Below are 11,816 nucleotides of genomic sequence, written 5' to 3'. Positions count from 1 at the left end.
GATGGCACCTCTGGGGGTGGGAACAGAAGACAGTTGGCTGGCAGGCTCTTTTTATGCTGTGGTGTTCACTAGACTTTTTCTGCCTTGACTCACCTGAAGAAAACTGCATTTCCTGGCTCTAGAGGAAATAGCAAAGCTGACTCCAGGTAGCTTGAGGCTGGCTGGTCCCTCAGTCATGGCGAGTCCTGCAGGGGTAGCCCTAACTAGGCTGTGAGTGGCCAGGGGTTGGCCTTCAGAGGGTGGGAGATGGCTGGCGGCAGGGCTTGCAGAGCATCTTACATTGCATGTGCATTCTCCATTTGTCATCTGAATTAGCGGATCTAATCACCGCTTCAGAGAGAACCAACCTGAAGAGGGAGGAGGAGGAGGTTGTCTACGCTTTGTTTCCTGTTTGGGGAAACACTGTCTGGAATTTACTACAGGAAGGTTAAAGAGCTTCTGTGGGAATTGTTTGGACAGGGAAGGAAGGAGGAGACCAAGGCCAAATCTGGGCTCATGAAAGAATACAGGCTGTTGGGAGACAGGACAGACTGGAGCATGGGGGAGGGAGATGATTCCAGAGGCTAGGCGATCAGCTCTGCTCAGACATGCTACTAGGGGCAGTGGGGAGTGCCTGGACTGCTGTCCCCTGGTGGCTAGGAGAGGCCTTGCAGGAACCCTACCAAGGGCAGAGCTGGCTTTGCTGAGAGCAGCCTGCAGTGAAGCCTGGCAGCCTGCAGCCCCAGTCACAGGCCAACTCTGCTTTCACCACAGAGGTGCTGAGGCTCCTAAGACACATCCTGAACTCTGACGTGGGGCTCTGGAGTTCCCCTACTACGCTCAAGGAAGTGAACAGAGAGGACAAGATGAAAGGGCCTCTCCAGACAACGGTTTCCTGGGAGAAGTTCATCAGCTTCTGAGAAGCAGAACTGACCATGCAGAGAGAGGCTGTCTGTCTGAGGCAGTAGCCAGCCCTTCCTGGTCGCACAGGAAATGCCTTCATATCCATTTGCCTGGGGGCACCCAGAGGGTTTGATCATCTGCCTAATATCCACCAGTAGAACACAACTGCCACAGTCCTGCCAGCCCAGCCCTGAGTGCCTCTGAGAAGTCAGCTACCCATTCTGGTTGGCCCAGAGCCCTGTAGATGAGGTTCAGTCTTCCCTTCCTGTGGACAGAACAGTGTGAAGTAGAAGGAAAAGAAACCAGCTACAAGTGCCTCCATATGCTCGGTCTATCCTTTGCTAGTATAGTGGGATCCCCCCCAAAAATGATTCACTTCCCAAACCAGTCCTCTGTGTGAGGAGCACCTAAGTAGCTCTTGATCCGGCCTGTCATGTAGACAAGCTTATGAGCAGAGTTGTCCCCTGCCCCATCCCCTCCACTGCAGGACTGGGCCTCTCAGGAGGGTGAGGTTTTATGTTTGGGGCCCTGGAAGAATGCTTTGTTGTTTTTGTATTTCCACTCCAATCCAGTACTCTTGCCTGGAATATCCCATGGGCGGAGGAGCCTGGAAGGCTGCAGTCCATGGGGTCTCTGAGGGTTGGACACAACTGAGCGACTTCACTTTCACGTTTCACTTTCATGCACTGGAGAAGGAAATGGCAGCCCACTCCAGTGTTCTTGCCTGGAGAATCCCAGGGACGGTGGAGCCTGGTGTGCTGCTGTCTATGGGGTCACACAGAGTCGGACACGACTGAAGTGACTTAGCAGCAAAAACACTAGCTGAAGATTGAACGTGTCCTCAAGGAGCTTACAGTTGACTTGGGGTTTGGTGCAGTGGTAAAGAATCCGCCTGCCAGAGATACGAGTTCAATCCCTGAATGGGGAAAAATCCCCTAGATTAGGAAATGGCCACCCGCTCCAGTATTCTTGCCAGGAAGATTCCATGGAGAGGAAGGAGCTTGGCGGGGGAACCTGGAAGGTGGAGTGCCTCCCTCCCCGACCCCAGTGAGCTTCAGGAGGTCAGGGCCTTGATTTTGTTCATTTAGTATCCGCAGCCCCTAGAACTGTACTAGCAGGAAGCGATGCCCAATAAATGTTAGATGGAAGAATGATCACCTCTGTGCTCCGTTTGGCGGGGGGAAGGGGGGCAGAAGAGGGGAGAGGTAGACGCCGAGTCTTGGAGGTAGCTGCTATCTGCGCTGTCCGAGATGGGATCCCGCTTCCTCTGTGAGCTTCAGCTGTAAAATGGGAGCAAGTGGTCCTGCCTTGCTTGGTTCTCACTGTCGGGAAGCCCTCAGTGAGACAAAGTGACAGTACCTAGGGTGAAACAAAGGCCAGAGGTGTACTGCTGTTCTGCACTTCCCAACCTCTGCAAAGGATCCCCTCCGGTGCAGCCGTTTGGGACCCCAGACTGCCTCTCTACTCCCCCCTCCTGTCGTGGCACTCTCGACAGTCCAGAAGTTAAAAGATTGTTTCTAAGTCACCGTCGACCTGCAGCCCAGTAGCTTCTGGGAGGCAGGAAAGTACAGGGTGGCATTGGCCCCTGACCGCTCAGCAGGACAGGCATACGTCTGTTGCCATGGACACAGGGCGGGGCAGTCCCCGCCCTGGGGCCCCGCGCGCACGCGCCCACGGCCACGGCCACGTCCTGCCGCGAGAGGGGGCGGAGCGAGCGTGCGCGGCGGGCGCGCGCAGGCTCCGAGACCAAGCCGCGTGCGCGGATTGGCGTCGGCGGCTGGTGGCCGCTGAGGTGAGGGCCAGGTCTGGGAGGTGTCCTCGCCGGGGTGGCTCTACACGCGCCAGAGGCTTGGAACCTCCGTGCGCCTGGGCGCGACCTCAGGGCCACCCGCGTCCCCACCGTGACCCCGGCCCAACCGCTTTTTGCATCTCATCACGCCCACAGCTCGTCCCGGCTTCATCCAAGGGCCCGAACGCGACCTTGGACCACTCTACCATCTCGGGCCACCCTCTGCCTCGGCCACCGGTGCCCGGCACAACCGGAGACTAGGGACTCCGGGGTGGGCGAAGGGGTGGGGGTGGGCGGCGGGGTCCGACAACTGGACCAGAACCGCACGTAAACTCCGCCCCTGTCTCCTGAGGCCGCGCCACACAGCGGTGGCTGCAAACTTTAACTTCCTTGTAAGTTGCAGAGGTGCGTGGGACCCCTAGAGGTCGTGGCTGAAAAGGAAAGGGGCGAGGCGAGGGTGAGCCGGGGCTGGACGCCGTGATTGCAGAGTGGAGGCAGCCTCTCCTCCCCTCGCAGGCCCCTCTGATTCTCAAATCTTCGGCGCTAAAAGTTTTGCCTGTGGCTGGCCCTTTAAGGGCGGGCCAGCCGCCGCGGCGCACGTGAGCTGCTTCAGGAAGCCAGCGCGGGGCGGCCCTCCCAGATTGTCTGCTCCGGCCTCTCTGACCCGAGGAGAAACCGAGAGGGGTCGCAGCCTGCCCAGGGTCAGCGGCAGGGGTTGGCTTAGGGCCAGGCGCGGTGGCTGGACCCCTCCAGGAAGAGGACGCTCCAAGTACAGAGGTTTATGCCCAGAAGTCTAGTGAAGAGCTGACATTTTTCAGGCGGAATCTGGCTTCTGATTTCCCTAAGGGGTCTGAGGGCGTGGTGGAGGTACACCACATCTGGTGGAGGGGAGAGTTCTTGTCCAGGCCCCTGTGGGCGTTCCCTGATAAGAGATCAGTCAGGGCAGGGCGCCCGGCTTAGTGGTTATTTTCTTTCTGCCCTCAGCCCTGGAGCACTTGGAGCTTTGGCCCCTGCCGCGCTGGATGCCATGAGTTGCTAAAGTGAGCCTGGCTTTAGAGGTGAGCTTCTCCAGCCCTTCTTCTTCCCTTTCCCTTGCCCCACCTCCTTCCCATGCTGCCCAGAGCTCAGCGGGGACCCCAGGTATATTCCCCGCCTCTTTTGACCAGTTTAGGAAGTGTCTAGGAAGTTTAGGAAGTGAGAGGAAGAGAAGGGTTCCAGGAACTAAGCTCCTTTGAAGAGACAGGAAGTGTGCAGCAGAGAGAGCAAGGGCCAGAGGGCTGATCACTCCCAAGACAAGTGGGAGACTTAGATGCTGAGAGCTTCCAGCTAAGAGCCTTGGGTTCAGAGATGTCCTGCTGCTGCTGCTAAGTCACTTTAGTCCTGTCCGACTCTGTGCGACCCCATAGATGGCAGCCCACCAAGTTCCCCTGTCCCTGGGATTCTCCAGGCAAGAACACTGGAGTGGGTTGCCATTTCCTTCTCCAATTCAGAGATGTCCAATTCAGGACATTCAGAGATGTCCAACATAGATTAAATTTTTGAGCTTTTCTGGAAGTCCTGTTCCCAGGGAGGAGAGAAGTGGAAATGGGGGAATCAGACTACCTGGATTCTCATTGCCTGCATTTTGTCCAGGTAGTTCTGTTTAGTACCTTTGTGACCTTGGGCAAGTCTCTTAATCTCTAACCACTTGTTTTCTGATCCATACCCATCTGGTTTTGAGGATTAATGAAGTAGCTGTGTTTTAATATTTAGACAGTGCCACTTCCCTGGTGGCTCAGACAGTAAAGCATCTGCCTGCAATGTGAGAGACCCAGGTTTGATCCCTGGGTTGGGAAGATCCCCCGGAGAAGGAAACAGCAACTCACTCCAGTACTCTTGCCTGGAAAATCCCATGGACGGAGAAGCCTAGTAGGCTATAGTGTATGAGGTTGCAAAGAGTTAGACAAGACTGAGAGACTTCACTTTCTTTCTTTCACTTTCTTATCATCATCAAAGAAATCAGGTGTGAAACTAACTGAAGGCGAGTTGAGGAAGACAAAGAATGCATCCGAAAGTGCAACTGTATGGTAGGAGGAAGGGTGGGTGAAAAGACCATTCGATACAACGCAAGGTCATGATGCCAACGGTCTGGAAGTTTACTGTCCGTTTCTGTGAGACAAACGCTCTGTGCACATTGACTGCAAAGACAGTTCTTCTGAAAGAAATTTTGAGACCCAGAAGCCACAGGGAATAAATTATTCCATACACCTAAGTTTTCCATAGAGCTGCAGGGTTGATTTTCTGTTCCTGAACCCTATAGTCTTCTCTGTGGTGTGTTCCTCCCCCACTGCCCCCACCCTGGGTGATGGAGGTCAAACCCTCTAAGAGCGTTAGTCTTCTGGCCCCAAGTTGCATGGAGGTCTGGGCAGTCTGTCTGGAATGGCTCATACACCAGCCTATGGGTTGTGTCCCTCAGCCTGCTCTTGGATATCTTCTCTGCTTTTTTTTTTCCCCTCCCCTAAAACGAGTATCTTTACTGCTTATACCATGCAGATAGCAAATAGGTGAAGCAGGGAAAGCCCAGTGAGGAAGAGGGAGAATCATCAGATAAATGACATACACGGAAAGGAAAAGACACCCCCTAGCAAACCTACATGATGCCTCTCTGTGAACTACCTAGTACAGGAGGTCAGTGGGGGAGAGCTGAACCCCCACAACGAAATTCCAAACATCCAGAGCTGTTGGGGAGAAGGGAAGGAAGGGGGCGGGGCGGAGCAGCCATTGGACCCCACGTCTGACTTCCTGCCTGGCCAGCACCCCTCCCCCATGGGATGCACCCTCCCTGTTGTGTGTCCACTTCTAGGCTGTTTCCCTCTGCCTCTTCCTCTGCTCTGGGGACTGGAGAAGTGGGATGAAGCCTCTTAGCCTGGGGAGCTCAGCAAGTCCAGGAAGCATAGTGTTGGACTTTGCTTTGGCTGCTCAGGCCCCCTTTAACCTGGCCTCTCCTTTGGTTCTGGATGGATGAGCTTGTTGGATAGCAGTATTTCTTGGAACAGATGTGTTTAGTCAAAGAGACTTTCCTATGCGAGCCCCTTCCTGTGGCACATTTTTTCCCCCTGAGGTTTCATTCCTCATGGTTTCCCTACTTTTAATAAGAGGGCCCTGTGCTTGCCCCTCCTCCCTCTGGCAGTGGCTCACAAGGTTTGGGGAGGCTGGGCAGGCAGTGTGTCTCAGTTGTAAGGAAGAGGCAGTGTGGGGAAAAGGCTGGCAGGCAGGCTGACATCTGCCCATCAGGGGCGGCTGATCAGGACCGAAGTACGATCAGCCGCCCCTGATGGGCCAGACATATGTCCCCCGCTGACTCACTCCTGCGCCTCTCCGTGACTCAGCTTCCCCAGGTGTGACCACGACTGCCAGCTGACACAGTTGCTCGGAGAGTCTCCATAGTTGTGATTAAGAAATAAAGAGGCTTGTGGCTTCAGTCATCCTTTGTAGCTCCCTTCTAGGTCACTGTGTGTGTAAACACCTCCGGCTCCTCCCCCTCCCGGGTCAGAGCACCCAAGGCAGGGCTGAGGTTGGGCCACAGCTGGCTGGCGGGCAGGCAGGCACATTGGTCAGAGCAGGCTACCAGCCTCCTCTCCCTTCTGTCTCCTTTGCAGCTGCCTAGGGGTGTGGCGTGGGGGGCACAGAGCCATGCCGGACCTGCTCCTCCTGGGCCTGATTGGGGGCCTGACTCTGCTGCTGCTGCTGACGCTGCTGGCCTTTGCCGGGTACTCAGGGCTGCTGGCTGGGGTGACAGTGAGTGCTGGCTCACCCCCCATCCGCAACGTCACCGTGGCCTACAAGTTCCACGTGGGGCCCTACGGTGAGACTGGGCCGCTTTTCACGGAGAGCTGCAGTATCTCCCCCAGGCTCCGCTCCATTGCTGTCTACTATGACAACCCCCACATGGTAAGGAGCCTCCTGTGCCCTGGCTGGGGTTCTTCCCCCTGGACAGATGTGGGGCAGGGCTTGTTGGGCTAGGGGTGTTTTGGTTTCTGAGGAATGGGTGGGGAAATCATTGAGCTGGCCGTGCAGACCACCTCCTCTCTGACCTTGAAGCTCCTTCCAGATCTAGTCTGGACTTTGCTGCCTGCACCCACATGCTGGCTTTCTACTTGTCCCAGTCTCGTGTCCCTGCCTTGCGGCTCCCACGAACTCCTGAGTGCCACTGTGAGTCCCTAGGCTCTGCCGGGGCTTTGCCCTGTTGCTTCCTCTTCTGGCCTTCTTTCATTCCCATTTGAAGCCAGCATTCTAAAGCCAGGCCATTCAGATGCTGCCCTCTCTTTGGGGTTGTATCTTGTTTCATCGGGGGCTTCCCTGGTGGCTCAGAAGGTAAAGAATCTGCCTACAATGCAGGAGAGCCAGGTTCAATCCCTGGGTTGGGAAAATCCCCTGGAGAAGGGAATGGCTACTCACTCCAGTATTCTTGCCTGGAGAAGTCCATGGATAGAAGAGCCTGGTGGACTACAGGCCATGGGATAGGAAAGAGTTGGACACAATGAGGAACTAACACACACACACACAGACACACACACAGACACACACACAGAGACACACACACACACACTTGTTTCTTTGCCTTCCCTCTTTCAGCTCTTCTGCTGAAAGGAAATAAAATCTTACAGTCATTATGATGGTCCCTCACCCAGGGACAAGGTATTTCTTTGGATGTCAAGCTGCCTAGTTCAGAGAGGGCCTTGGGGGCAACTGGAGCCTGGTGAGCTGTCTGGGATGCTGGGGTCAGGACTAACCTGGCATCACAGGCACCCTGTGGGTGTCTGGCTGTACTTACAGCCTGTGGTGAGTCAGGGCTCACCAGTGTGGTTTCCTGCCATGCTGTGGGGGTGGTGCTGCCCACTGCTGCATGGGCTGGCAGCTCTGAGTCTTGGCAAACCAGGTGTTGGGAATCCCCAGCTCTGGTTTCTTTGCCGGGAGAGCTCAAGTGGGCAAGGCCTATAGCCTCCACACTGCGTGCTGAGCGGGCCTCACTGGGGTGCTCAGTCGAAACAAGGATATGCTGACTCCCTCTCTCTGCCAGGTTCTGCTTGACACCTGCACTCTGGAGATGAACACACCTGGCCCTACCCTCAGGAAACTGTGGGGTTGGCAAGTCAGCCCATAAAAATGAATGTCCACCAAGACACTGTACTATGTTCAATGTTCATAGAACTTTGAGCTTGGATTTGCCTCAAGTCTCCCATGGAGGCTCAGAGAGGAGGTCTGCCATGAGTATAATTTTACTTTCCTGGGAAGGGCCTTCTGGCGAAGGGAACTGCAGAGCACTTGACAGGAAGTGTGGCAAGTGAACACGTGGGTGGAGAGTGATGTAGAAGGCTTGGCTGGGCCAGGCAGTGGGAGGAACAGTGGGTTGGGAGGACAAGTAAGGCACAGTTTGCCACCTTTGATTTAGGAAGCTAAATACATGGCGAGGGGAGGAGAGTGGCAGGGAGCCGTTGAGACTGGGCTGAGTCCAGGTGAGAGGCGGCGTGGCCTGGTTGAGGGATGAGCAGACAGGGAAGTTTCAAGGTCACGTGACCGGGAGATGGCACTGAGACCCTAGTGGGATGGGGCAGCTCTGGGCTGTGGGAAGCTCCTAGACCAGACGCCGGACCCCCACCGTGGCCGGGTTCTGCTGTGTAAGTCTCTCTGCTACCTTCCCCTGGTCCCTGCCCCTCCTCCCACATCTGACCCAGTTGGAACCCTCTGCAGGAGCTCAGTAGGAGGGACAGGGGTCCTTATCTTTCCTCATTAGCATGTCCTGTTCCAGAAGCCGTATGTTACCTCTTGGATTGGAGGTGTTAATTCCAGAATGGGAGAGGGCTGTGGTACCTTTGGGTCATTGCCAAAGGCTGGCTCAGGGAAGAGTGAGGTAGAAGAATCCTGGCATGGGGCACCCTCCCCGTGGCCTCCTAACCCAGCTACCTCCCGGAAGTCAACCACACAGCTCTCCTGGGGATGTGATAGACTCTCTGGGCTGGGTCTTGATTTCCAGGCTTGGCTAGGCACATCCTGACTTGGGTACCAGTCTGAGGGCCCATGGCCTGAGAGCACAGCCTTGAGGTTAGCAGTCCTGGGTTCTGATTCTGTCTCACCACTGTCCTGTTGGGTGATTTGGAGCATAGCACATAACCTGTCTGAATCTGCATTTCCTCATCTGAAGAGTAATGTTAAAAACACCTGTTTTTAGGTTGGCTGGCAAGGGTTAAATCAAGTGACAGGTGAGGCATTCCCTAGTAGCTCAGCTGGTAAAGAATCTGCCTGCAATGTGGGAGACCTGGGTTCGATGACTAGTTTAGGAAGATCCCCTGGGGGAGGGCATGGCAACCCACTCCAGTATTCTTGCCTGGAGAATTCCATGGACAGAGGAGCCTGGCCGGCTATAGTCCCTGGGATTGCAGAGTCAGACACAGCTGGGTTGACTAAGCACAGCACAGCACAGCGCCTTGAGGTGCTGTGGTTGAGGATCAGAAATTGTAACAACAAAAAATGGGTGGAAAAAACACTCATGCTAATTAGGTGTGATGAGAATTGTTAGGCTGGGTACTCATAACCCAGGCCTAGGCCCTAGCCCTGGCTGTGACCATCGGGTTGGCACAGAGAATGAACACATAGTCAGAGCGGCCCCTCTGATCCTGTCTATCCCAGTCCTGGGTCACTCGGGAAGTAACCTGTGTCCCCATTCAGAGCTGAGTCACACCCTAACACCTGGGATGGCTCACCTCCCGGGCAGAGATCCTAGAAGGTTCAGGGGACCCTGGACCCCCAGGATTCATGTTCTCATGGCTACCACAGATTGATGGGTCCATGAGAACTGGGGCCTCTGGGTCCATAGTGCTGATACCATGGGGAGGAGACTAACAGTCATTAGCAAATGATGCAGTACTATCTCACCAAGTTTACTTATGCTTTCTTATCTGCATCTAACAAATATTTGAGCATCTGGTCTGTGCCACTCTGTCTTGAGCACTGGTACACAGTGGGGACCAAGGGATGCAGCCTTCAGGCCCTCTCCATGGGTATTAGAGGTGTCAGGGAAGCCTGAAGGACAGGCCTCTTCCAGTCCTGGGGAAGGCCGAGAAGTGAAGCTTTTTGCTCCCTGGCTGCCTCCCCCAGCACAGCAGTGTCCAGCATGGGGCCCTGCGTGCTGTGATTCACAGGAGGAAGGGACAGGATGTGGCTGAGCTGTGGAGTGTCCCATCCCCACTCCGCCCTCCCCAGCACAGCCCAGCACAACACAACAGCAGCCAGAACCTGGCTTCTCTGAGTGTGGGAGGGAGTGAGGCTATTTCAGGCTCTGTGAGTGGGGCAGTGAGTGACCAGGTGAGGGGTGGCCACCCCGGTGAGGTGTGGACCGACAGCTCGCAGCCACGCCCCTTCCAGGTCTCACCTGGACAGAGGGAGGTTGGTTCCTCAGAAAGGCCTGGCAAGGCTCCCCTGGTCTGGCTCAGGGCCCAGGAAGTAACACAGGAAAGGGCACCAACAAGGCAAGATTTTGGCATTGCTGTGGATGGACCCTTTCACGTGAGATGCTGCTTGAACGTGTATATCCTGGAGAGACATGTCTATGTGTGGATGCCAGTTAGCTGGCGAGCCCTATATCTTGGAGTTCTATATGGGAGGAGCCTATAAATCTGGGCTAGTGATTCTTGTGCCAGAGGAATCATTCTGTTTTCCATCCCTGAGGGCCTTGGTGGCGGGCACACACGCGCACACACATACACATAGTTCTGTCGTGCTCTCTCTCTCCTACTTGGACGGTGACTTTCGCCTCCCCTCCTAGGCCTGGTCTCTCTGGGAGCCTTGGTTGTTGGCAAGGCGCTGGAGAGGACCCTGCACACCTCATTTGATCCTGACCAGTTCTGACCTGTGACCAGGCCCTAGTGGTCGGGCTGCTGTCACCGTGCCTGTGGGCCTGTCCCGTCTGACAGCCTGGCCCTCCTCCTGCCCACCCTCTGCTGCTGCCATGTCTGCTGCTATTTGGGGCTTAAGTAACCTGCTTGCCCGCCCTTTGTGGGGAGCTTGGCTGAGGCAAGTGGGGCGTGGCAGCCTGCTGAGCTTACCTGATCAAGGCCTAGGAGGGAGTGCTTGCTCCAGGCATGGAGGGCATGGGGGAGGGGACTGGTGGCGCTTGGGTTCTGCCTTTAGTTAGCTTGTTGTTGTGTAGATGCTCAGTTGTGTCTGACTCTGTGAGGCCATGGACTGTATCCCACTAGGCTCCTCTGTCCATGGGATTTCCTAGGCAAGAATACTGGAACAGGTTGCCATTTCCTTCTCCAGGGAATCTTCCCAACGCAGGAATTGAACCTGCATCTCTTGCGTTGGCAGGCAGATTCGTTATGGATAAGCCACTGGGGAGGCCCCTTTAGTAAGCTGGACCACACTGAAGTTTCTTTCTTCCTCTAGTCCCTGTGAGAGTCGGCCTGGGGGTCACCAGATCTGCAGGGGCTGAGTAGGAGTTTCCTGACGTTGGCCTGTGCCGTGTTTTCTCTTCGGTGGGGATGGGGATGGGGTCCCCTGCTCCACCTGAAGGCACTGAGGCCACGTGGAGCCTGAGAAGGGCAGGGTGAGGGGTTGCACCCTCAGGACAGGCAAGGGGGATGTGGACTGAGCTGGTGCTTCCTGAAGGCCCAGACCATCATCACCCAGCTATCCCATGGCGATCGTCCTGCCACATGCAGCCCAGGCCTTTGCTCACAGCAGGTTAACTGCAGGCAGCTGTAGAAAGGCGAGACTCGCTCCCAACAGAGCTGGCCTTGGGAAGGAGAAGGGGCGAGGAGTGGAGGAAAGGGCTTTGGACGTAGCCTTCGGGGTTGGAATCAAGGCTCCGTTGCTTACCAGCATGTGACTGAGCAAGTCCCTTGGTCTTTCTGAGAATCTCTGCTTCAGAATTTTAGTTTTTGGGGGGCACTAGATAAGGCCACATACCCAGCTCCTGTTAGGTGCTCAGCCGTCTTGGCACGTGTGCATACACACCCACCCACCACATCTGCACCTCCGAGGGCCTTATGCCATGGAGACGTGATGCTTGTAGGTACTCTGCCTGCCTGTGGCCTGGCCTTCTGCAGCTGTCCTGGGCTGTGTGAGAAGGTGCGGTGTGGGGAGAAGCCCTTGGGCGGGCCACTCC

General features: G+C 55.7%; 1 protein-coding gene across 6 annotated transcripts in view; it reads left to right on the top strand.

Moving 5' to 3' along the window:
- The window catches only part of TEX264 (testis expressed 264), a 30,963-nt gene continuing 21,736 nt past the window's right edge, over positions 2,590–11,816 (top strand). The window contains exons 1-3 of one of the 6 annotated variants that reach the window (XM_018038292.1): positions 2,590–2,674; positions 3,656–3,729; positions 6,310–6,601. In XM_018038292.1, coding sequence (XP_017893781.1) covers positions 6,344–6,601 — 258 coding nt within the window. In that variant the 5' untranslated portion in view covers positions 2,590–2,674; positions 3,656–3,729; positions 6,310–6,343. The other 5 variants (XM_018038294.1, XM_018038293.1, XM_005695907.3 and 2 more) reach the window with 5 other exon arrangements.

The sequence above is a fragment of the Capra hircus genome, chromosome 22 (genome assembly GCF_001704415.2).
Source record: "Capra hircus breed San Clemente chromosome 22, ASM170441v1, whole genome shotgun sequence".
Lineage (NCBI taxonomy): Eukaryota > Metazoa > Chordata > Mammalia > Artiodactyla > Bovidae > Capra > Capra hircus.
This window is presented reverse-complemented; position numbering and strand designations above follow the sequence as displayed.